This window comes from Haliotis cracherodii, unplaced genomic scaffold (genome assembly GCF_022045235.1).
Source record: "Haliotis cracherodii isolate W230 unplaced genomic scaffold, xgHalCrac1.p SCAF_11, whole genome shotgun sequence".
NCBI lineage: Eukaryota > Metazoa > Mollusca > Gastropoda > Lepetellida > Haliotidae > Haliotis > Haliotis cracherodii.
This window is the reverse complement of record NW_027266266.1, coordinates 36,893,829-36,920,373: the sequence shown is the minus strand read 5'-3', so window position 1 is coordinate 36,920,373 and position 26,545 is coordinate 36,893,829. Positions and strand designations below refer to the sequence as shown.

Below are 26,545 nucleotides of genomic sequence, written 5' to 3'. Positions count from 1 at the left end.
CTCTATTAGTATATCATGTGTGTTTGGAGAGGTATTATGAGTAACTTGATCTAGGTGCTTGGGAAACGTGTGTTGGGCCAGCTGATCAGTGAGTGCATGTGCCTATCATATAACACTGTATCAGCAACCTACAGCTGTAGTGCTGGTCATTTGTTCCAGGTCAATATGTTTCATTAATATTTAAACCTTTTGAATAGGTAGTATTTGTTCGTTGTAAATTATTAGTCATGTTAAAAGTACACATTTTATAATGTAGCCAAGACAAATTCAATTATTATTTTAAGAAAGATATTCTCTTTGTGTAAGAAAGATACAGTTTACTTTTGTTGAACAATTTTGGAAGTTCAGGGTTCAAAATGAAATCTGGCCCAGGGGTCCTTCATGTCTTCTTTTGAATTTTACCGATGTGCCCAATAAATCTTTAGCTTTTAAAATTAGGATATAGGACAGGACAAGGTCCCCTTGACTTTCATTCTTAGTTTCAAAAACCGAAGCATAACGAAGTCAATTCTAGGTTTGAAAAAGCTCAAGTAAACATATGGCACTGAAATTGGTGAGTGCAAGAATGCTGTGTGAACAAACTGTAAGGACGAGGTCCTCATTATGACCTGTCATATCATCAATGTTGGGAGCATTTATTGATTTTTCCTGTCGCTCGACTATACTGCTTCCATGTGGTTCCAGAATATTCCATTCTCAGTGGTCAGTCGTGAGTGAAGATTGTTTACCATTGATTTCTGAACCACCAAGAATTCTATTGTTTCTCTTCCTAGAAATATATCTTAGAAAACTTTGAAGGAAAAACTGTGATTTGAAACTGGACTTGTTTTGAATCAAAGCCAACGTAGTAATACATTTAGCAGACAACAAATCTTGATAAGGGAGCTATCGAGTTTTATTATATATTATATTTGTCCCATGTTGACCACACACTTCTTGTGCTTTTGAACTGTGTCCATGGTGTAGTGGATGGAGTGGCTTCCCGGAGGACGGAAGGTTGGTGGACCAATCTCCGGCACGTCATACCAAGATTTTATGATATGGTACTTGCGCATTAACATGATTAAGAGGCTAAAACAAGGACTGGTTGGCTAGGTATATGTTCATGAGTGGGCTAGCACTATAATATTAGCGTAAAACAACATTCACTTACTCGTTAGCCACGTTCTTAATTGTTATAGCATGGGAGGTTGCACATGATATTATCTTTCACTGGTTTGTCTGTTCCTAGCTTAACGCCTCCGTGGTCTAGCGTCGTTAAAAAAAGGCCTGGCACTCAGCATTTATGGGCCTAAGTTAATGGACTGGTTGGCTCAGAGTCAGTACACTGTATCTGTGTGGGGTATTCAAGTTAAACTGCAGCTTGGCATCACAGTGGGCTAGTCAAAATCGGCATTGGTCCGGACTTGTACATGCAAAAAACAAACACACACACATGGTTGCGCATCGCTATGTAGGTGCAATTATCTTGAGCATGACGTTAAAACCTATTTTACCTCGCCCCACCGCACCTTTTCCAAACACTATTATTTACAGGTCATCGTCATAAGACTGGATTAATCCCGAATGTGGTGTTAACAATGTTATGCAAAACATAACATATATAATCCAGATGGCAGATTTATTCATGACTGGTGATATATTTCAACCATTTGCAATCTAGCAAATTGCTGATTGAAGCAAACTGTTTTGATATGTAAGTGAATTATCAAGATTGGGGTGAACTCATGTACTACACTACATGAATGGGAATACTGTTTCGGTAATTCCAGGTTTGTTAGTATCAGATATTCAGTGTAGGTCACGGGTCCAAACATAGCTTTGGGCCATGCTCATGCATATTCATTGCAGATTCTTAGGCTCTCCCTAGTAGGTTTTATAGTCTGAATAACTTCTGTTTTATAACTATGCTTTTTGGGGAGGGAAAGTAGCTATCTCATATACAATGCACAATCAAACATTTTCTAGTTTAGCTTTAGTGCGAGTCCACTACCATTATGGTAGCCATTTATAAACATTAATGGGAGGTGATAAAAACTCAAAGCTTGAAACAAATACATACAAGTTGAACCTTGTTATCTCAAATAATAATGATATATGATGTACGTAAGCAGATCAACAGAGGATGTTAGCAAGCATTAGGTGTACTGTACATGATACTGATCACTGGTATGTAAGGAAATGATGTAAAAATATGTACATGATTTAGGAAATGTGTCACTCTGTGATAAATATTTTGTTATGGTCCTTTCTTTATCAGCCATTACCATAATATACAGTGTTGTAAGTTATACATTTTCCTGGTATAGTGTTTAATGGTTGATACTTAATCATGTTTTTATCAGGGACGGATCCAGGATTGTAAAAGATGATGGTGGGGTAGAGTGGGCCATTTGAAACTTCAAGGGGAAGGGGAGTCCACATGTGCATACCCAAAAAATCACAAACACCATATGTGAACCATTATCATGGTTGGCAATGTGCATGCAAAATGTCATCAGATGTTAAAAAAGGGTGGTGGCCACCCCAAGAAACCCACTCACCACACCACACCACACCACACCACACCACACCACACCACATATGGTTGTCACAATTTACCTATGTATCTGGGTTTTATTTGTGACTACACGATATATGATACGCTATCCATGTATTGATTCATGTTTTAGTTTTGTATTGATTTTTATTTTAAACTTGTCAGCACAGATAGCTGTCCAAATTGAACATTTAGAATTTCATTCAGAAAAGAATCAAATGAAGTAATGTAATATGTATTTTATTGTAACTCAAGTATCGCAGTATGTATTGATGATTAGGTAAGCGTATCATGGCACTTCTAATCATATTAATATGAACATGTGATGTAACATGGTTGCCTGAATTGGTTGAGTACAAACTTTACCGATGACCTTGTTGCTTTGACAGGGCACTGAGGAGCCTCACAGCCTGGAGTGCATCCACAAGTCGGAGCTGTTTCCCAAGAAATCCATCGTGTTGGAAGATGACGCGCTGCAGGTGCCCTTTCCTACCATGAATGGAGAGTATGTGACATATTTGGGCAGGACTTCAGACGGTGTCATAGCATTATCTAATTTCCGTCTGTTTGTGCGGCAGAAGAACGTATTTGTGAATGTGCCGCTTGGATTAATTGACACGGTGGACACGAGAGAGATCTTCTACCTTACTGTCTACTGTAAAGATGCTACTACAGTCAGGTACGTATATAGGAAGGGTCATCTGATCAGAGTTAGCCCCCTTCCGTAATAGAGGTTGCGTTTCAGTTAAAGTGCTTTTAAAGATGACATATATAGCAATCGTAGGGAAATAAACAAAGTCAATAAATAAGTTTCAACGTTTGTTTTGTAATCAGGTTATGAAATTAACAAGCCCTCTAGTCCGGGGCTAGGACATGTTTACAAATTTCCCCATTGTTTTAACATTACAAGGGCATTTTATCTTTACCTGGGCTAGTAAAACTTTTCTGTTTAGTTGTAACCCTGATAATAATGTAGCAAAAAAGCTGTGGCATAAACGTACGGCACATTATGGTCAGTTTTGTAACTGGAAACGCAACTTGATGTTTGGTGTTTTAATAATAAGAATAAGTAAGAAATAGGTTCGTACTTAATGAGACTTATGTTATACCAGGTTAAAAGTTTGGTTTCTCTCTGACAAACTGTTTGTCATGTTTATTGTTTCAATTATCAATATTGACAGTTGTAGGTGAACACTGCCAAGCTAACTGTTGTTCCTTTCCCGATGAACGTCAATATGTCATTTGATTACGTTGTCAATCGAGCCGAGACATACAGAACTACTTTACGAGAATTCCTCCATCTCTATAAGTAATGACAAGTAGGGACAGTATCATCATATGTTTCAGGCTATGAATGATGCAGGATTTAAAGCCTCACAGTGCCTCACATGACCAAATTTACCATGAAGTGATTTGCACATCCTGGAATTTGCTCACGTGAGGCACTCTCTTCATCAGCTGATGAACGTCAACAAATACAACTTCAATCCTTAAGTAAAGCACTTTGCATCATATGTTTTTTAAGTATGCATCTGTTTCTTAGTATGCATGTTCTCTACATATCAGGTGTGCATTCTCCACCAACGAACAGTGCCAGCAGTGGTACAAGAGGTTGTTAGATGCCATTGCAGCGCCCAAGGAGGTCAATGACCTATTTGCCCTCGCATACCATGCATGGAGGGAGAATGACACACCTACCAGTGACACTGCACCGTCACGGACAGAGTTGGAGGGTAAGTAACTATGGTAACCATGGCAGACAAACATTGCTAACTATTTTGTGAACTTATAAAAATTCAGCATATTTTATATCTTATGTCATAAGTAACATAAGATCAGTGTTCATGTTTACCGGTAATTACTAGTTTTTTACCGGTAAAATTAGGCTTGGACCAGTAATTCATGGCAAGGACAGTCCCTGTGGACCAGCAAATAAAGTACCTTTTATATCTTTATTTTTTAACAAAACATTGGCAATATGCATATAAATATATTTTTCTAACAAAGTCAGCTTGTATGTTTCCATCAGGGGTGCCCCTTGTTGATTTTTAATACAAGGAAATAACATTTTGCCTTGCTTCAAGGTTAAAAATATATTTGCGGCGACTTCACCTCGAAATATCTTTGGGGGGGGAAATGAAAATTGTGACTGAACTTTGTGTGAATGACGTGTAGATCTAACTAAGTTACATCAGAGATGATGTCATTGCATTGAACAAGATGTTGAAAGAATTATAACCAGGTAATTTACATATGTTTTTTATTTGTTGAAGTTGGGACTGACAAAAATTAATGAGGACTGGTAATTTTTAGAGTTGCCATTCCACCAGACTGGTAGTTTCAAAAGCCAACTTGAATACTGAAGATATTTTACAAAAAAGTTGTATTTTGTGTATGTTTATGAATTTTTTTGTCTCTTGTTTTATGCTGCAGTCAGCAATCAATCTCATTAGAATCAGACCTCAGTTCTCGCTACCGCTAAACAAAGATCTGAGGACATTCCATTAGGGGTCACGTCAGAACGAAGTTTCATCCGACCAATCAGAGCATCGTTTACCAGATTATGAAAGTGACAGTCGGAATGTGATTTCTAATCATGCAACCTTGAAAACTTTAACTCTGAACGATAGTTACGGGTTTGACGACTGAATCCATACAATCGAGACTATCTATTAGCCATTCCAGAATGTTCTTTTGTTCAGGTTTCAAATTTGTAATCGAGAATTTGCCCAAATATGTTTCGAAGCGTGGTCGCCAATTTGAAATTAGTGCAGTAAAGCACGAGAAAGCTGCCTTCTGATTGGTCATTCCATTGGTTGGTCAAAGTTTGCGCAAGGTCGGTCTGACGTGACCTGTAATAGGATGTCCTCAGATCTTAGCTGTAGCGAGAACTAAGATCTGATTTTAATGAGATTAGTCAGCAATATTCCAACAGTCTGTAAATAATCGACCTGTTTGGGTAGAATGACACGTGATCAACCAAGTCACTTCAGGGTTTCACATCAGATTTTGTAGGACATTGAGTGTCATCCAAAATGTACTGTAAAATCATGAAAATGTCCTATTCCCATTTGTCTCTGGCAAAGTCTCTGCACTGATCCTATTTCATCACCTTATATGACAAGCAGTAGAGTGCTGGTGTCCTGTTCTGTTCTATTCCTGGGCAGGAGGTGCAGGGTGTGAGTGTGTTAATAAAATCATCTCAACCCACAGTACCTGGTATGGTGTCATAACTGACAAGTCGTTTAACATAAGTGTTATGAAACCTGTTCCCAAAACAGAGCTGTTCCTGAGTGAGTGACTTCAGACCTACATGATTTAACCCCAGCATGTTGTGTTTAGGAAGTGACAGTCATGCTTTTTCTGTTTCAGACAACACAATGGACCATTACACATTTGGGAAGGATGTTGATAGAATGCAGTTTGACACCAACCAGAAGAAAGCATGGAGGATATCGCTGATTAATGAAAACTTTGGGTAAAAGTCAAACTTTCTCTCATAAATCCCTAAACTTCAGATTAATTTAGCCATTCCATGTCTGAAAAATCAATTTTACTGAACCTCCTTCAAAGAGGGAAGATATAATGATTCCTGGAAGACTAGTCTTGACTTGACACATTCACAAGCTGGCAATTATTACTGAGAGGGACCCAACTGCAGACTACAGAAATTATCAGTTTTTATGAAGAGGGTCAATGATTCCTGTCTGATATTGCTTGTTGACACAGTGGCTGTGAGCCCCATGGCATCATACGCCCTGTAATCTTTAATGCTTTCTTGTGAGTGAATATATGAGATGGAGTTTATCTGTAAATAAAATGGGGAAATCAGTCGTATGATAGTTTGTAAATTAATTATCAAAAGCACCCTTTGACATTCTAATCTAAACCTTGACTAGACTGTGAGACAGAATGTAGTGTTCTTCAATGTAAGTGTAGCTCAAGTTATTTTTAGGGCTACTTTTATTGACAGTACTCAGAAACGCCCATCCTCTAGACGCAGTTATTTTGTGATCCACCTATAATATTGCAAACTGTTGCATAATACAACACAACATTAACATACTCACTCAAGAAATCAGTGCTTAACTGAATCCACAGTTACATATGTTGATAACCTTACAACAGAAATAATATTAATAATAATAATAATGCATTTATGAAGCGCCTGACTTCCAACTTTGATCATGAAATAAAGCGCCAGACAACTGTGGGTGACAGACAGTCCTGGTGATTGTGGGTGTATCCGATTCTCTACGATAAATAGCCTTCTAAAAACTTGAATTTTACTGCTGTTTTCGGAAGTTTTCAGTACTTGTCATGGCTTTTACATTATCTTATACGTCAGCCCCAGAGGTTAAGGGCAACAACAGAGAAAGCTCTTGTCACCAAGCAATGGCACAGTGTGCTGCTGGCAGTTTTTCACTTGATGCCTTTTTTTGCAGGAAGCTAGTGAAACTTCTGCAAGATTGGTGTCACATGCTCCTCCTATCTCTTTGTTGCTGTGATGAAAGGCCGTGTGGTGATTAGGGGTAAACTTTGATCATGTTAATGTATCCATGGTAACATGATGTTTCTATTTCCAGCCTAACTTCCTCCTACTCCAAGTATCACATTGTACCAGCAGCGATCGGAGATGAAGAATTGAAAAGTGTGGCCAGCTTCAGGGCTCTCAAGAGGTTTCCATCAGTTGTTTGGAGGTACGAGATGAAATACCGCAAAACAGTAAATACTAGGAATGTTATTATAAGTTTTAGAATATCTCTGCAAAAAAGTGAAAGGTTTATAAATACTTCGACCTGGAAACTTTGGTGACTTGTGGATAGCATTTTGAGTACAGATGTACAGGTTTTAAGGATGAAGAGATAGGTTGCAAAGATGAACAGTATTGCAAGGTTGATCAGAAGTACAGTCCTTGACTTTAGTCACAAGTTGTCAGACAGAGTCCAGTGAACTTCTGTTCGGTCTTAGTTCAGAAATATTAGTCCAAATCTTAACACTAAAATCTACAGAAAATTATGCTAAGAGCCAAGTTCAGACAAGTAGGCTTAAAAGTTCTGGTCCCAGATTGGATATTTTATAAGTGTGTACAGATATGTTCCAAGGTTGTGCAGATTTGTTACAATTGTGGGGCGGTCTGGTAGCATAGTGGTTAAGGCGATCACTTGTCACGCCGAAGATCCGGATTGGATTCCCGACATAGGTACAATGTGTGAATCCCATTTCTGGTGTCCCTGCCGTGATATAGCTGGAATATTGCTAAAAGCGGCATAATACCATACTCACTCACTCACTGTTACAATTGTGAACATATAGGTTGCAAGGGTGGTTAGATCGATACACTGCAAGGGTGTATTGTTTTGTTTCAATAGTGTATTGATGTGCTGCATGGGTAAGTGGATATTCTGCTAGTTTGTACTAACACATTCCATGTGTCTGTAGGCAGTTTGTTTTTGATCTCATTAAAAATTGTTACTGTGAAACAAAAATCTGAGGACATCTCAATAAGGGTCATATCAGAATGACCTTTCATCCTCCCGATCTGAGCATCATGTACCAGATGAGGAAAATGACAGTCGGAATGTGTTTTCTAATCAATCAGCCTGGAAAAGGTTAACTGTGGGTATTCCGAACAACAGTTACTTACTGTACAACTGATTCTGTGAACTTATTGTCTATCTTTTGCTTCAATGGGAAAAACATTTATAACAGAAGGCTTTCCATAGCCAGTGGGAATTATTGCCATACAATCTTGGCCATTTATTGGACGTTCCCAAATTTTCTTTTTTTCAGTTTTCGAAGAACTGTCAAAGAATTTTTTAAAGTGTAGTCTTGAATGGAAGTAACCAGCTTGAAAGTAGTGCTGTAAAGCTTTAGAGAACTGCTTTCTGATATCTTGTCAGTCGTTTCACATCTTCCCGAGGCAAGGGCATTATCTGACTATAAAAGTCCAGTTTTCACCCTTGCCGAACTAGGCTGGAATTACGGAGTTACATTTTGGCTGGACGAACGAGTCTATGCATAGTCCAATCAAAATCCTGTAAGAAACTAGACATCTGGTTCGTAAACAACATGGATTTCCAACATGCAGATTTCGGTCGATAGCAGGATTTGCAAAGCAAGTGATATTTTGCAAATCTTTTCATGTTTTTTATCACGGTGCTCAAGTGATTTGATGCACTTCGTGAGGTAAGACCTGTTTTATTTCAATTTTAGTCTTGATTATCAATCAGATCGTCTTGACTGAGCACCGCCATTTTGTTTTAAGCACATGCAAGTGCTATGAAAGGTGGAATCTGATTGGTCAATAGGAGTTACGTAGAAAGGACATAACTCGTAATAGCCACTGGTAGCGCTACATTTGAGCATGGAAATTCCAGCCTAGTTCGGCAAGGGTGGAAACTGAACTTTTATAGTCACTTAACTCCCTTGCCTCGGGAAGATTGTCATTTCATTGGTCAGTCAAAGTTCGCTTAAGGTCAAAATGACTTGACCTTTAATAGGATGTCCTCAGATCTTTGTTCAGTCATAGCGATAACTAAGATCTGATTTTTATAAGATTGGTTTGTTATTCGACAGGGACCAGAGGAATGGTGCAGTGTTGGTACGTTGTAGCCAGCCAGAACTGGGCTGGCTGGGGTGGCGGAACACAGAGGACGAGGTCCTGCTTGGGGCCATACCCAAAGCCTGCGCTCTGAATCCAGGGACAGATGTGAAGAAAACAACCAGTGATGGGGGAACAGATGCAGAAGGTAGGAAATGGGAATTAGGGACTAGTTTGATTTAGCTCATGGTGCCATAACCTGTGCCCACTAACCACTGTCTAGGAAACACTCTTGTACATAATGTGAAAATGATATAAAAGTGCCATATAGTTTTGATTGAATACTTTGTCATGGATATAGATGAAATCGAAGCTCCATGTTTCAGTTCTACACAGACTAAAAAGTTCCACTTTCACGTCTACATCATTACCTAGATGCATTTTGTTTCGATTTGAAGATACTATCTTTATTGTACTAGCAGTGTGAGTATTGGTGTAGTTAAATTCCATGTTACAATTCCGGGTTAGAATTGGTCCCCGGGAAATGATATTTCTCGTAGGATTCAACGTAATGGATCGAATGGTCAGACTCTGTGACTGTGACTGATTGTGTGTCATTGTAACCTGATTGAGTTGATTGATGCATATCATATCAATCACTGTTTTTGACCTGATTGTTAGACGAACATCATATAGCTGAAATATATTGCTGGATGTGGCTTTAAACCCATAAAAAACCAATAGTAAAACTATTAAGGCTGTATTTAGTTACTAATGTGTTTTACCCTATATCTGTTAGAGGCATCGGTGGCCCAGGCACGAAAGGTGCTCCAGTTTGCTATGCAGAGTTGCATGCCCTTGGTGTGCCAGAATCCTATGGTTATATGTTTGAATCCCAGATTATGATTCTTGGTTGTCAGCACCCTGCTTGTGGGCCACACCAACGTGGTAAACATCCATGAGTTGCACATGAAGCTGACATGCCGTGAAATCGCAAAAATAATGTGCCAAGCACTGACACACCTAACGTCTTCACTCCTGTATCCATGTGCATTACATACTAACTATTGTGTTCTTTTCCAGTCCAAACAGCTGTGACTCCCAAGAAAATGTTGTTGATTGATTGTCGCTCTTACGGGGCTGCGTTTGCCAACAGAGCCAAGGGTGGAGGGTGTGAGAGTGCAGGTATGATATATTGGTGTACACAGTAGATCTAACAATACTAACCCGCCAGAGTAAGCTCAGCACCCACATTCAGGCAGTGCATCACAGCCGCAGTTCAGGAAAAATCTTTAAAGAAGAATGGAATGTGTAACAACAGGTAACACTTTGAGGCCTATTTGCTAATTATAGAAGGGAATCCCAGCATCGTCCCGAGTCGCTTGGCTCAGTGCTTAAGGGAAATCTGATACCCAGACGTCACTGCCTCACAGAACATGAAAATCTCTACCTTTAAACATGTTAAAGTTGTTCCAGTAACTGATTTCTGACGTTATCAATCCATTTACTTATTACCTATGAATAGTTACTAAACAAATCATGCTTTTGAGGACATATACTACTCAAAAGGAGTTAAAGAACACACAATTGTTTCAGATTACTACAATTAATCTGTCATGCCATTACAGATTAACTGAAGTTATATTAAAGAATTGTTAATTTGGTTGCTATTGAAAATAACATTGACACACACAAAATAGAAATTATGCCAACAAACTGCACAGTGGAACTTCAGTGTGGGGTGACCTTAAACCTCTGATAATGTTGCTTAGGTGGGATGACAAAGAAGACCAAGGTGCACATTTTACTATAAGTACTCATGTGACTGAAGTTTGGGAGTATTTCATATAAATAAAACTAGAATCCTTGTGATGTGTGAAGGCTTATTTCTTTGTTGTGTATCTGCAGACTACTACCCTACCTGTGAGATTCAGTTCATGAACCTGGCTAACATCCACACCATCAGGAAGAGCTTCATAGCCCTCCGAACCTTGTGTAGCACGCATCCTGATCCAGCTAGGTGAGTCTGTCCACCCGAGTACATATGTGTCAAGCCTTGTTTGATTCATTGAACGCCTGGTTAGATTAATGTGCAAGTATTATCCTGAGCACAGAATTTGTGTGTGATGGTTGGAACAGGTAGGGTTCACTTCTGTTCAGTAAAGTTCAGTTCAGTTCATTTCCTGTCCTGTTATTTCATTTTATTTATTTATTTTATATTTTATTTATTTAAATATATTTTATTTTATTTTATTCTCACTGTTATCATTTTTTAATTTTGCTAACAAAAGAAATTTTGAAATGAATTTTTGTATATATAGAACACACATAGATCTGCATGAAACCCTTTTCTTCTTATGTGTAAAAAGTATTTAATTTTGGTCCATATGTTTTTAAAAAATAAGGAAGGGTTGATCCCTAAATCTGCTTGCTAATGTTTTCTCTAGATTAGGTTAGGGGCGGTCGGGTAGCCTAGTGGTTAAAAGCTTTCGCTCGTCACACCGAAGACCCGGGTTCGATTCCCGATATGGGTACAATGTGTGAAGCCCATTTCTGGTGTCCCCCGCTTTGATATTGCTGGAATATTGCTAAAAGCAGCGTAAAACCATACTCACTCACTAGATTAGGTTAAATGTTTCTTCCTCGTTGATAACTTGAATTCAGTAATCTCGCTTAAAATATTTGAAGCAGAGATCATGCATGTCTTTGTTCGTAAGTAAGATACCATTCCTAAAGCTGTCAAGTTGTTATATGTGACAATGTTGCTGTGAACTGTCTGTCTATAGCGAGGTGGTCTGTGTTTTCCAGCTGGTTGTCATCTCTGGAGCACACCAAGTGGTTGCAGTACAATTCCTCACTGCTGAGGGCTGCTACCTTGGTGGTCAATGCAATTGACAAGGAGGCTCGTCCAGTGCTTGTCCACTGCTCAGATGGCTGGGATAGGACACCGCAGATTGTGTCCTTGGCTGAAGTTCTCCTTGACCCTCACTACAGGACAATAAAGGTACAACAACTTTCAGCCCCTTATGATAACCATCTTCTGTAAATGGAGTCAAACCATTTAGACATCAGCTAGAATAATTGATCAATTTTGTCTTCAGATATTGTCATTTCAGTTTTTAATAGTTATAATTCTGACACACTTTTACAAGGATTCCTGGCCATGTAGATCGATAGTAAGACTAGAGTTTCTACCATGAAAACATTTTGGATGGTTGAGGTAGCCAAGTGGTTAAGGTGTTTGCTCATTCCACTTAAGGCCCGGGTTCCATTCCACACCCTATCTGGTGGAGTCTGCCATGATATAGCTGGAATATTGCGAACAGTGGTGTAAATCCTCACTCTCTCATATCATGTTGAAGATTTACCATATTTTTAACCATTATGGTGACATCAGGTTTGTGTTGCAGTAGGTTCTGAGCCAGGAATTCAGTGGCCATTCTGAACCCATCTTCCCAGGGCAAGAGCGCCCACTAGCCTTTTTATCAAAGTCTTGTTTCCACGCTTGCCACATCAAGCCCACTTTCCTGTGATAAACATACTGAACAACAAGAATTCTAGTGACATTGAATAGGATTTAATGCAAAGTTATGTTTTTTACCAAATCTGAAACAATTTCCGTTTGCAACAGATAAAAGACTCCTGTAAGTGTTCAAATGGTTTAATTTGCCATACTGACTTCAGAAAATGTGTGATTTCATAAAAAACATGAACATGCCAAAATGTCAGTTTACAAATTGATAGCGTGTCTTGTCGATTATTGTGTGGCCTGCCACCCCGAGGATGATCTCAGCGATTACTTGTGTTTGTCTGAATGTTTTTGTTATCTGACTGACTAGTTTGTCGTGGTCGCCATCGTTGTGAAGCCATACGAGGAATAGCGATCTGATTGGATTCGTGTTTTTATTACAAGGGGCACAACTCGTGATCCACACATGGTGGCGCCAGGGTAGAGCCAAGAAAAGTGGCCTTGATGTGGCAAGGGTGGAAACTAGGCTTTGACATAGGCTAGTGGACACTAATAGACTTGCCTTGGGAAGATGTTCTGAACCAACTTTAAACAACTAAACCTCACACAACGATCGGTCAATATGCAAAATCTATAGAGAAATATCTATGAACCATAGCATAGTTTAAGTCAAAGAAATCAGTTGCTTCTGTTGCTTCTGTTGATTCCGGAAGTAGAATTGATGTATTTTCATGATTACTCCTTCATATTAACCTTGTTTGCACTTTCCAGGGCTTCCATGCTTTAATAGAACGAGAATGGCTGGATTTCGGTCACAAGTTTGCCGATCGCTGTGGCCATTCCACTGACTGTGATGACCCAAATGAACGATCACCAATCTTCTTACAGTGGCTTGATTGTGTCTTTCAAGTATACAGAAAATTTCCATGTGCTTTCGAGTTCAATGAAGCTTTCCTGGTATGTTGAAATTAGGGGTTGTTTATATCACAGACTATTTCCTCTCCTTAGTCTCTTTCCAACACTAGTTTTGTCATTTTGTAAATGTAAATCTATGCACGGACCTAGCTATTAAGTAACACTTTCAGTCAATATGAGTTATGTGGAATATTTATGGAATTCAGGCACAGTCCTTATTGTCTTAAAAATTAGAGGAAATATTTGATTTGTACATGTTTTCTACTTCATCAGTGCAGTTGCTTTAGGCAATAGGGAAGTTAACAAACTGCCAGTTTGCAGTTTCAGGGGACATGTTCCTATATACAAGGATGTTAGGTGAAAATATGATGTTTGGTTTTTCTAATTTAGAAAGTAGAATCATGCAAATATCCTCTGACATGTCTAGATACGTTCACAGAGTGCCTGCATGAATATATTAAATAGTCCCCTGGGTGTTTCTGAACTGAAGAAAGGTTTCCGACAATTCTTAGTCTATGCAAAGTGACATCAGTCATATACTTTGGACACTCCCACCCTCCTAACCCATCTTCACAATCAACTCCAATGCCTAACACATAAATGTTGTACACTTCAAAACTCACACATGCAGTCCTTTGCAGTCCTTGTAGGGACATTTTAGTTTGAATATATTGATACATTTTATGAATCTTGTAATGACACGATAGTAACAAGATTGAAGAAGTTCGCAAATGTTTTGTTCATAGGTTATTCACTAAATATTTCCTTGACATCTGAGTCGGGGAAATAATACAAGGCAAATTTGAATTTATGCAGTACTTTAGTCAGTTTGTTTTGATGCAGAAGAACACATGGTTAATTCAAACTAGTCCCCAGTTCATTGCAGTGTTTAACTTTATGTAACAGGACCAAAACAGGATAGAAAAATGATGGCAGGACTGATGCCACATTAGATCCTATTGAGGTTTACATCTTTATGTATTTTCTCCTTCAGCCAAAGTATATCATTGATTTTTTGTGTGAACTGAATGAATATTGATCATAGCAAAATGAGATTTCGTAGTTGGCATTTTGTACACCATGTTTAAATGGACTTCTCTGTAAAATGTTAACTTTCTTCCTGCCAGAAGAATCTGATGATATTCCTCAATTTTTACATTGATACAGCTACTCAATACAGTAGATACATGCATTCTGTTATGATAAGGTTTACAGTTGTGGATTTTTTCATTTCCAGGTAAAGCTGGTACAACATACTTATTCCCGCTTATTTGGAACATTCCTGTGCAACAATGCCCGTGAACGGCAAGTCAACAAGATCTCGGAGAAAACAGAGTCTGTATGGACACTCTTACTCAACAACGACAAGTTCGTCAATCTGCTCTACAATCCTCATTCGGACCCACATGTGAGTCAGTGGCACTGTTCTGTGTCTTCTGATGGTTGTGTGGTCAGATGATTGATGAAGACCTGTATTTTGACTGTCACATGTGTGATAGTTGTGATAGTTTCAACAATCAATTCTCAGTTGACTGTTTATATTTGACCCTCCCTTTTTTATCCTGTTTTATTATGTCCCTCCATGCCCACCCCCTCCCCCCAAAGGGCCTATTATTTTTGGCTTGGTTTCTGTCAGCGCCGTCATTCCCAACCTGTTCCGAGCCATAACTTGGTAACTTTTCAATGTTTTCTATGAAATTGGCATATGCATTGCTCATCAGCTTGACTGGTGCCTTTTGCTATTGTGAAATTTTTCCAAATTTTATTTGTATGTTTTGATGTCAGTCTCTGACAAGGGTAGGGTTCGTTTCTGGGCCAATGAACATATTTCAGTAAAACTTGGCATATTAAAAATTCACTTGTCTTGAGAAAAAGTCTACTTTTCCAGATAATTGACCCAAAATCAATCTCTTACTGCCTTCGTTTTTTCATTTTGATATTGAATTCATCCATGTCTAGATGAATGAAAACCAATCAGAGAGTTTGTCCTTAAGTATAAGCGAAATGAGAACAAGGAAGTACATACACTGTTGTAAGTTGGATAGGTCATTCTTATGATGTTTTATCCTTTTTAGTGCTACATTTAGTACTTGTTAAAAATATTTTATCAAAGATGACTAAACATCTTCTGAACTGCAAGGTCTTCCATGAGAAACTGAAGCTGATTTTTTTTTTTTTGTCTGCTGATTTCATGAAATGATTTGGGCAATTTGCGCTTCAGCTTTTGCACACCCCTGATCAGGTCGCAAATACTTTTTAAGCCAGCTGGGCGACTGGCCATAAGACCATGTTCACTGATGCGACTATGTGTGATCCCGAGGGAGTTGAGAGTTTTATGAACTTTCAGCAATATTCCAGCTGACACCAAGCATTGGCATCACACCAGGGTCTCATTGTACAAAACAACCTACGACTGCCGTAAGTCTATGTTAAGGTATAGGAGTTACAATCACCTTAGCGCTAAGATCACTTTGTACAACAGCACCCAGGTCTTCAATATGTCCAGACTGCCTCCGTGGTAGAACGTCCGCCTGCAGAGTGGAATGTCCAGGGTTTGACCACCCAGCCGCCTCACACCAAAAGATATTTATTTATGGCACTTGTGGTTATCCTGTCTGGTGCCTGGCATCGCAGTCGGCTGGCACTATAAAACTGACATTAGCCCAGACTAGTACAAAAAAACAAACGCACGCAGGCACACACAGTGTAGAATGCAAGTAAAGATCATTAATACCAGATAATTTATTTCAGGTTCTGTATCCTGACTATGGAATGCATCAACTAGAATTATGGAAATCAATCTATCTGTCCAAGAACTCCTTGGAGACGAGTCCTGACATCCTTGACGAGTGTTTAAAGACAAGCGACAGTGATATGACACCAGACCAGGAAGCCCCAGGACTTCAGAAAACACGATCCTGTGAGAGCCTCAACAAATTAGGGGAGCATCCAAGTATTCCCGGGCGCAGGATGAGTGATCCGAACATCATCCATGGATCACCTGATACAGCAATGCTTCTTGCAAAAGAAGTAGATTCAAGTCATGTGACAGGAAGTGAAAAAGATGAATCTGATGAAGACGAGACTGTGATGGAGAACGGCCATGTTGAAATGGATCTTATCCAGAATGGTATTGTAGAGAATGGGCTTTCAGATGGAGTAGAATCTGATGGGTTATGTGATAATGAAAGCGAGACTTCTGATTCTGATATAGAGCGGTGCATGGAAGAGACTGGTGTTCCAATCAGTCAGGATAATACAGAGGAAGAAAGCAGTGAAAGTACATTACAAAATGGTCTTATTAACGGCCATATCAGTGAAGAGGAAGTCAGTGAGGACGCTCTGAACTGCAATGACCTTCCTGTTGACTCTGAAGGTCACAATAACGACAGACAACCAACCCAAAGAGGAACAATTGATATCATGAGTAAAAAATTGTCTGAACGGACTTTGAGATCGGTTGAAAGTTCAACAGATACAATAACTGATTTGAGTGATAATGGGGAGAGGAAACAAAGTCATGGTACTGTGAATGGCTATGCAAACAACTGCCATGAGGGTGAAGGTGAGGATGTGAATGGGGTAGCAGATGAAGAGGAGGCTGCATCGAAGGATTACCTGAAACATCAGAACACAAGTATTAGCACCAGTACAACAGATATCAGTGACTCTAATGTACATAGCGCTTTCGGAGAAAAGCGCTCGATTAGCCGAGATTTGAGACAGTTGTCTCACTGTATCCCAATGCGTCTCAACTGCAATAATGTTATGTGCTCACGGCAAGACAAGACAAGTGCAAGTCCATCCCCTTCAACGTCTCCATTCCCCACACCTGTCAGTTCCAGAACGCCAAACTCAACATGTCCGCCCACACCAGGCACCGGGGATGGCAAGGTATGGAGTAATGGACCACATTGCTTAACAGATCACTCAGTTCGTGTTGTCTGTGTTTGATTAGGAGTTATGATGCAAAAGTATTTACTGAATATTTATTTGCTTATGTTTAGATAGTAGGGATTGAAATAATGAATTACCATTACAAATCTGTAGAGTGAATGACTTGGGTTTTACTCAGCTTTTAGCTATATTTAAGCAATTGGAGGACGCCAGAAATGGGCTTCAACTGGTGTGACAATTTGGGTAATCAAACTTGGGCCTTTAGGGTGACAAGCATTTTAACCAGTCAGCTGCCCTACTGATCCACAAGTCTGTTGAAGATGTTATTGTTATCAATTTATGAAGAAAAAAACACTACTATTGTTCAGAATGGAAACGGGTCTGAAGCCAGAGTCTAGTAAAAATCTGTCCGGTCTAGTAAGTTCAGCAAAGAATAGCCCATGTTATAATGCTAAAATCTACTAAAACTTATGCTAAGAACCAAGTCCTGGCTAGTGACATTCATCAGGTCCAGTAAGATAGGCTTCTTCTAATCTACTTAAAATAATACCACACTGCATGTTGCAAAGTGTGTTATGTTGTTTTGTTCATATATATGAAGTTTAGTTTAAACATGTACCATGATGTAAGCTGTGTGCACCACTCGTGTTTCATTTAACCGTGAGGGGCACGGGTGGCCCAGTTGTTTTTAGGCGCCGCGATTCGTTGTACAGAGTGGCGTCCCTTGGGCACGCCAGAAACCTATGATTGTGGGTTTGAATCTCAGTTCGCCTCGATTATGTTTCTAGGTTTGTCAACACCATACCCGTGCTCTTGATTTCACTGAAGTGGTAAATGTCTGAGACCTGCATCACTTCGGGCTTTCCTCCCACATTAAGCATTGATATAACTGGAATATTATTAAAAGTGGTGTTAAACCTGACTCACTCACTCACTCGCTCATTTAAAAGTAATGGCATGTACAGTGTGATTTATGTTCTGTAATGCAGGCTTCATATAATCCTTCTGCATTCTGAATTTCAATTGGACATCACCACAATGACCATGTTCATCTTGTTTTTCTATTTTTGTAGATGTCCGAGTCCCCTCTCAGCCGCCATTACAATGGATTAGGGCGGCACTTGGACAAAGATGGCCTAACAACTTTTGTGGACCCTGTCCAACAGCGTATGTACCAGTTGGAGTCTGAGTACAAGCGAAGGGTCCAGATTCTCGAGATACAGTTGGCTGCCGCTCGCAAAATCCTACAGCAGAATGGCTGCAGTAATGGGAATGGCAGGACATATCCAGACTACAGAGATGATATCGTAAGTCTACCGGAGTTCTCAAAGCTGTCATCAAGGAATAATATTCATGTCGTACACAAAACTCTTTGTCTGCATAGATGTCATGTGAAATAGTTCAAATAGCATATTTTCCTGATTATGACTGTCAATACTGCAAAGAGGGGTCTTACATCTGGAAGAGACTATGAGATTGATATCCTGAAGCTAGCCCTGAAGTGTTGGAACAGGTCTCCAGAACCACATACCTGTCTTACGAAACGATTAAAACGAGGAATGGTTTGACACAATGTCTGACTTGGCTGTATCATTGTCATCTTCACGAGGTGTTAACTGACTGTAAAGTTCCAGTTTCCTCCCTTGCCGAACTAGGGTGCAATTTTGGAGTTACATATTGCCTTGACTAACAACTCAATGCATAGTCCATTCAAAATCGTATAACGAAATCAACCTCTAGTTCATAAACTGCTGTGCAGATTTCGGACAATTGCAGGATTTGCAAAGCATGTGCACTGCCAATGCAGCATCAGAGGATTTTCCAAATATTTTCATGTTTTTAATCAAGGTGCTCACCTGATTTGATGCACTTTGCAAAGTAAGACCCATTTTATCACAATATAGATTTTGATTATCGATCAGATTGCCTTTCTGGTCGTTGCCATTTTTATAAAAAGAGCAAATGCAAGTAATATGAGAGGTACATAGCAAGGCCATAACTCATATTGGCCACTGATGGCGCTTCCATCGGGCCTAGAAGTTCCTGCCTAGTTCGGCAAGGATGGAAACTGTTACAGTCAGTTATCTCCCTTGACTCGGATGTATCACTGCACCCTGATGATGCAGAAATGAAGACAGTTCCTGCAATCCTGCAGATGTTTGACAATGGTATCTTGATCAACAGACCAACTACTCGTTGTTGAACATCATTGTTATGGCGAGGACCCTCTTTATCTTGATTTCAAACATTGATGGAGTTTCCAGGTAGCAGGACTGATTGTGAAGTAATATGTTGTTTGCCTGCTACTTGTATGTTTCTTTGAACCTTCTCGTTGTGTATGTGTCACAGCTGTTTTGTTCCTCTGTTTGACTGTCACATACTCATTGTAAATAATGTCTTTTAGAGAGCTTGTCTATTTTCCTAGGCATCTCTGCCCGAGTCTACAGAAGGGGGAGACTTCCACTCTCTGGGGAACGTGAGCAACCCAGCATCAGACGTGAGCTGGGAGCAGGTGGATGACGGCGAGTCCAAGATGACACTGTGGGTGCCGGACCATGCTGTGACTCACTGCGCTGGCTGCGACTATGCCTTCAGTCTCGTCAGGAGGAAACACCATTGCAGGTGGGAAATCAAGGCATTAGACACACTGTGTGTTGCTCTATTTTAGCCTTACATTTGTAAGTGTTGAGTGCACCTTATAGTAGGTTGTGTTTATTAAACAGGAAATGTTTCTTTGTTTGTTTTCTGTTTATCGTCGCACTCCGATATGATTCGGCTATGACGATCTGTAAAAGAACGAGTGTGAACCATTGATTGAGCATCGATCCACACAATTGGGATGTGATACCCACATGATCCATTTAGCAAAGGTTTGTGGGGACCCATATACTTACCCAGGATCCCCACAGGTAGAATGTTGGGTGTGGATGAGATAAAGGCATTTTATTTCTGAAGAAAGTTTTGTCATGGACATTTAATTGTTTTGTCATTTAAGCCAAGGGCCGATGGGGTAGTCAATGACTTCATACTAGATATGGTATATGCCCTTTGTTTTTATAGTGGCCTAAGGTTTTGCTATATGTTATTATTATAAGGACTAGTGGACTGAAACCTCTGACTTAACAGAATTTAGCTGAACTCCGGCTTCAGTTTAGTGGGCAAAGTCACCAGCGTTACAAATTGGCACTAGTCCTATAGTCCTTGCCAAACTGCCTAGTAAATAAGGTATCCTAAGGACTAGTAGACATTTGCTATTTTTAAGAGTTTTGCTATATGTTATTATTATAAGGACCAGTGGACTAAAAATGGTAGTTTCTTATATGTAGTCACAGAGTGTCAAACTGATAAATGTCTTTAGAACCTCCCCAATGTTTCAGCTGACATCACGTTAAAACTAATATACTGATCAAAGTGGCATTACCATGATTACGTCCAAGTCACACCCATGTCCTTGACGAATTATTCATATTCTTTTGCAGGAGCTGTGGTCGCATCTACTGCAACACGTGCTCAAATTACTTCTCCCCCGTGCCACGTCAGCACCTGGAGGAGGCCGTGCGTGTCTGTCGCAGCTGCCACATCATGTTGCAGCCTGCCATTGCTGCCGCCAACCTCGCCTCTGCAGGAGCTACCACACACCACAGCTGTCTGACCGAGGACAAGCGCGTTCCCATCCTCGTACCTGAGTGACATCCCCGGAGTAGTGGTGATGCGTGTATCCACATAGGGCGGGCTGTGGATATCAGGATTCGGTCCTGTTAGGAGATACCCTCTTTGTTGAATCTTATCAAACTAACATGGGAACTTTTCTGGGAGCTTTGAAACTTGTCAAGTTGCAAATAACAAATATGACATGAATATTTTTAGTGTTTGTCAGAAACATTTTTAGAAAGAAAGGGTATAAACCACTTATTCTCTGAGCAAAGAAAATGTAGATTTTCAAAAACATTAACAAGAATAGATGTTGCTCTTCAGTGGAGCTACCAAATGGCTCATGGTGGAGTACCGTTCCTACTATATTAGCCTGATGTGAGAGACAGTAAGGGCTGTTAGTATTTCGCAATCCTCCATATAAACACTTCGCTGTATATGATATCTCACATCCTTCCCCTACTTCCAAACCAATGCTGACTCCTCTAAAACAACCCTTTTCTCTGAGAAAATTATGAGGCTGTAACATGAATGCCAGTGAAAGATAATGTTATGTTGTATACTTAAATACATCTACTGCATGATGACTGTCAGAACTGTAGCATTATCGGGGCTCAAATGATACACTCAAATGAAGTCAGAACTTGATATGGCACACTGTATTTGAAATTTGGCGAGCAAGGCAAGGGGTCCTTGTCATTAAAAGTTAAGAATATGAGGGTCCCTAGATTTATTTTCTATGGGAGCAAACTCCAAGGACATCAGGACCACACTTTATATTGAACACTGAAGAATACAGTGTTCTGAATCAAGTTTAATATTGTGGAGCAATGGTGAATAGTTTCGGCCGTAGTCTTTTGAAATCTGTCTATCTCTATAGGACCTCAAACCAAGGTTTCTGAAAAAAAAACAATCCTTTTTCTCATAACTCGTAGAGCTGTATGGCAATGACAAGGAAAAGAGAAATGTAACTTGAATTTGTTCATTTTGTAATCTTCTTGACAATGACACAGCCTAAGTAAGTGTATTGACAATTATTTTTGAACTGTGGAAGTGTCTTTCCTATGTAAACATTGTTTTGTATCGATACAAAGGATGCGAGATACAATACTGGACTGAAATAGCATTATGCATTGTAATCGACAGACCCAGTAAATAATACTCCAGAGTTGTAAACTCAGCAGCTAGTTCAGACAGGGCCTGTTTTGTGTCACAAATGGAACGAGGTAACAGCTGAATCTGATGGTTGGTTTGGTTTCCATCAGTGTAATATACGTCATTGAGCTGCCGGTATTGGACGAGGATAACGATGACTGGGACAGTGTTGTAGATGTGGTATCACAGTGGACGTAGAGGTTGAGCAGATGAGGATGGAAAATGCCCTCATCTCAATTACTGGGGGAATTCCAACTTTTCATGTGTTGCTTAGCTTCTGGCCAAATCACGAAATAATCAGGAAATTTACGAGTGTATGTGTTGAGATTACGACTGGTCAGGTTGGAATGTGAATGTGTAGTTTATCTGCGCTTTCCTTTCATATAATGTGAATGTCAACTCTTATTGTTCAACAGCTGTTTTTTAATTGTCAAATACATTCAATTTTATGTTCGAAAACTCCATGTAAAAAATTGACAAATTTGAACAAAATTGTTTCTCCCTTATTGCTGATCTTCAGTATACAATGATACAGTAAGACTGTGCTACAATGCTTGATATGGGAAAAATGATGTGGTGTAAAGATGCTAGGATGAAGAGACTTAATATCTGATGTGCAATTACATATCTGTGATACAGGTTAGCTACAATGGGATGCGTGCTTAGAGCAGTTTTGTTTGCTTCAGTAAAACCAGATTCATCTTTTCCATCTATCGGATCTTTTGTCTGTATTGTATGAAAATCAAAATTGAAATAAACATATTTTGGAGATTCATTGAACAATATTAAATTAAAATGAGTAATGAATTTTGTATAAAAAAAACTTTGAGAGTGAATAAAATAAAAGAAATCTGTGATTTCATGATGGTGTTTCAGATGGTGTCTGTGTTTACTGGCCATGGCGTTTGTATATTAGTTTGTGCCTGACTACAGGTCATTATGCAATGTCTGCGTTGGTGCCTGGGGGTGGGGACTCTGGGTGTACATATTGGGATGGTTTGTGGGGGAGACAAAAGACATAAACATGCTCAGTTTCACTTCGAACAACCTTGTCTGAACAAGATTCAGAACAGTTTATTCTGGCTAACCACTGCAGGATGTTTATGAGGGTTGCCTCCCTTTGTTTTATATCCCTGCCAAAGTGAGAGTATATTCTGTTGAACCAAACTGCTTTATTATAATTTATATTTGAGTTTCATTTGTGTTGCTTCTAAATTCAAGTTAGTGTTCTTTGTGAAACTGGCAAAGTATTTGTCTTTTTCATCCCTTTCTACAAAGTTTTTGATTCTGAAGGCACTGTCCTTGTATAAAGAAGTATGGTTTTGAAAGGGTTACCTGGTTTAACAGATTTTGTTGTTGCTGAAAATTGTATTCAGATTTAATTCCATGTACAGACTGTAGATGCATCCTCATTTGTTCCAATGTGGGGATTCCAGGACGAGACAATGATGAAGTGTATCACCACTGAGTTATGTATAGATGATGCTGACACTATGTGTTACTTACAATATTCTTGTGTATGAATGCTCTCAGTGTTGAAAGCAAGGACTGTGTGACTACAGTAACATGATAAAACATGGCACCGTCCCCTGCCTAGAATCCAAGTGATAATTTGTCCTCCTCATAATCTGTACTTTTAATTTTGTCATCTCAGCAAAAATAACAACAGATTAACGTTATTGTTTTTAATATTTTTTCTGACGGAGTGCCAGGGGGACTTTTAGACAGTATACACAAATATTAGACAGTATACACAAATATGGTCTTGAGTATTAATTATTTTGCATAATACTACTATTCAGTTCTGGTAGGATAAAGAATAAAAAGTTTGATTTCTGTTTGAGATTGCATAACATTATTGATGAGTTATTAAATGTTATGCATTGAATTCAAGTGTAACATAATTACATCTTGAAAACAATGTTTTGGAATAAATATATGCTGTTTTGGATAGTGAAAAGAAGCAACATCTTGAATCATCGGGTGTGGACGAGTGTTGTACGTGGTGCACTGCCTCTCGAAGAACCTTTTACATGCACATATTCAACTAAAAGTTAATGTCATTTATTATAGGGCAGATTTGGTTTATTCATTTCAATTTATTATTTTATAATTTAATTAGGCAATATGCCTAAGTCTGAACAAAATATACAAAAGAGTATCTTGGTGTTCTCGCCTTCAATTTAGGATAATATCAATCGTCTTGACAAAGGACAAACTGAATTGTTTGATAAGGTGCTGCATTTGTGAGCTCTGTTTTTCTGATGTTTACTGAAAACAATCTCAGTGTAACTATGAACATAGCATTATCAGCCTTGGACTTTGATTTTGATTAATTACTCTGCACATAAACAATCTGTTCCCCAATACCCTACTGACATATGTAACTACCGGTAATATTCATCAGAGTAATTGCTATACCATACAAATTATATTAAAAGAAATACTATCATATCATACAGTATCCCTACACCATTACTCCATGTGTTTATCAGTTGACAGTCAAGTATCCTTGGATATCTCTTTAACTGTGAGTTGGTTACATATATAAGTACTGTATTCTAAATATTAAGCACTTTGGGCACATGCATTTTGAAAGATAGTCTCTCCTTACCATTATGTTTTTACTGAGTTATGCTTTCAAATTCCTTAATATTGTTAAAATCAGACATTTTAATCCAATATTATAGCTCTCTGCTTGAAGATCTGACAACCCCTCCACAGGTTGTCTTGGGTGAACCCTGAGTCAAGTCTGACATTTATATGAAGGATGTGCGAGTTCAAGCCAGTTAGAAGTCAGCACTTTAAAACAGTTAAAAGAAACCCCTCACACAACATTAATATTTCATCAGTGGTACCCCCTTTTTGGTGTAAATTTCCTTTACTGGGTGTATAAAATATCCACAAACATATATGTTGTGGTAGGTTTGTATAAAATACCCACCACCATATGATATCTTATGGAGGGTTTGTCTAATCTTCATGAGAGGTATTGTAAGAACAAAAGCTATTATTAGTGAAATTGCAAAATTCTTCAATGTTATATACCGACAACTTTATGGACAAAGTAAGAACAAAAGGAATATTTAGGTCCATGATAAAAGACGCTTGAAATTATGTTTTCAAAATGTTTTACTCATTAGTAGGTTCTTTGAGCAGAGTGCTTAATATGACAAATACTGTATTTCTTTCAAATGTCAGACAAATATTTGTTTAATGTCTGTAATTGTTATGATTTAGTTCTTATTTATTTTGTCTCATCTGGCTTGAGTAAATTTTCAGTTTAACCCTGAAATAAGTCATAGATAGATTCAGACTGTTTCTGATTATTATTTTTATTTGTAAGGCACATTAAAAAAACTATCTGTTACATAATTTGACCTTTACGATCATCTTTCCGGCATATTATTTGTGCATTTTTTCTGTGTACACTTTGACAAAATTATTTTTCTTGCATGTTCAGTTGACTCTAGTACATGTGTACTGAACTGAGATCCTTTTTTGTCAGTATCATCAATGGAGCATCAAGACTTGTTGATGAAATTTCATTGTTAATACTTACATCAATATAAGTCCACTCATTGGCATTGTTTTTAATATAAGTTTTTTTTAAGTAGATCAGAGACTTATTCCCATGTTAGTTTAACACTGGAAACAGTTCAGTGTATAGATTTATTTATAGTGTTTGTGGTATTAGTAAAAAAAGAAATGCAAATCAATGGTGTAGGCTACCAAAAAGTCTGATCGAAATGGCAAATTGAAAAACACTTGGAAGGTATTAGTCCTGTTTTAGATTTGTATTCTTCTGTGAAATATTCTTTAGGTATTAATTTGTGTTTTAAGATGTGTATACACCTGCACAACCAGTTGCATTAAACTTTATTGAAGTACAATTATATGTTTTAGTTTGGAATACAGTACATATTAAAGCTGAATAAATCTTGGTGCAGTGGACAATAACTGTTTTCCAAGAGATCCATTAAGCCAAATGGTTTACTAAGACAACTTAAATCACTTGATATTTACTGGTATGAAATAATACATCTCTCTGTTAATTAATCTTTCCTGAGAAATAAAATGAATATGTGGATTAAAGAAGATGTTGATTTTTGCTTACATTGATGTTTTTAATGTGGAGATGATGATTATGTGGCATCAGAGGAGCTGCATTGTGACACAGCTGACATGAGAACTTGGATCATGATTGTGTCCCCGAACTGATGCACTGGAGGGATTAGTTCATCTTTCACTTCTATGTGAATACTCATTTTCAACCTTCCTTCCAACAACACTGGTAGCTGAATTAGTATTGTTACCAAGACATAAACCAAAATGGTATTTGTTCCTTGGAGTCTGAGAATAATTCAAGTAAGAC

At 38.6% G+C, this 26,545-nt stretch overlaps 1 protein-coding gene across 4 annotated transcripts in view; it reads left to right on the top strand.

Annotated features, from left to right (window-relative positions):
* Positions 1-26,253, top strand: part of LOC139456455 (phosphatidylinositol-3,5-bisphosphate 3-phosphatase MTMR3-like) — a 43,692-nt gene extending 17,439 nt beyond the window's left edge. For all 4 annotated transcript variants that reach the window (XM_071238178.1, XM_071238179.1, XM_071238180.1 and 1 more), the window contains 14 exons: positions 2,929-3,218; positions 4,106-4,272; positions 5,912-6,017; positions 7,126-7,239; positions 9,119-9,291; positions 10,167-10,268; positions 10,992-11,103; positions 11,892-12,087; positions 13,324-13,509; positions 14,705-14,875; positions 16,219-17,361; positions 18,438-18,671; positions 19,790-19,986; positions 20,844-26,253. In XM_071238178.1, the coding sequence (XP_071094279.1) occupies positions 2,929-3,218; positions 4,106-4,272; positions 5,912-6,017; positions 7,126-7,239; positions 9,119-9,291; positions 10,167-10,268; positions 10,992-11,103; positions 11,892-12,087; positions 13,324-13,509; positions 14,705-14,875; positions 16,219-17,361; positions 18,438-18,671; positions 19,790-19,986; positions 20,844-21,054 (3,402 nt within the window). In that variant the 3' untranslated portion in view covers positions 21,055-26,253. The remainder of the gene's footprint in view (positions 1-2,928; positions 3,219-4,105; positions 4,273-5,911; positions 6,018-7,125; positions 7,240-9,118; positions 9,292-10,166; positions 10,269-10,991; positions 11,104-11,891; positions 12,088-13,323; positions 13,510-14,704; positions 14,876-16,218; positions 17,362-18,437; positions 18,672-19,789; positions 19,987-20,843) is intronic.
* The last annotated feature ends 292 nt before the right edge of the window (positions 26,254-26,545 follow it).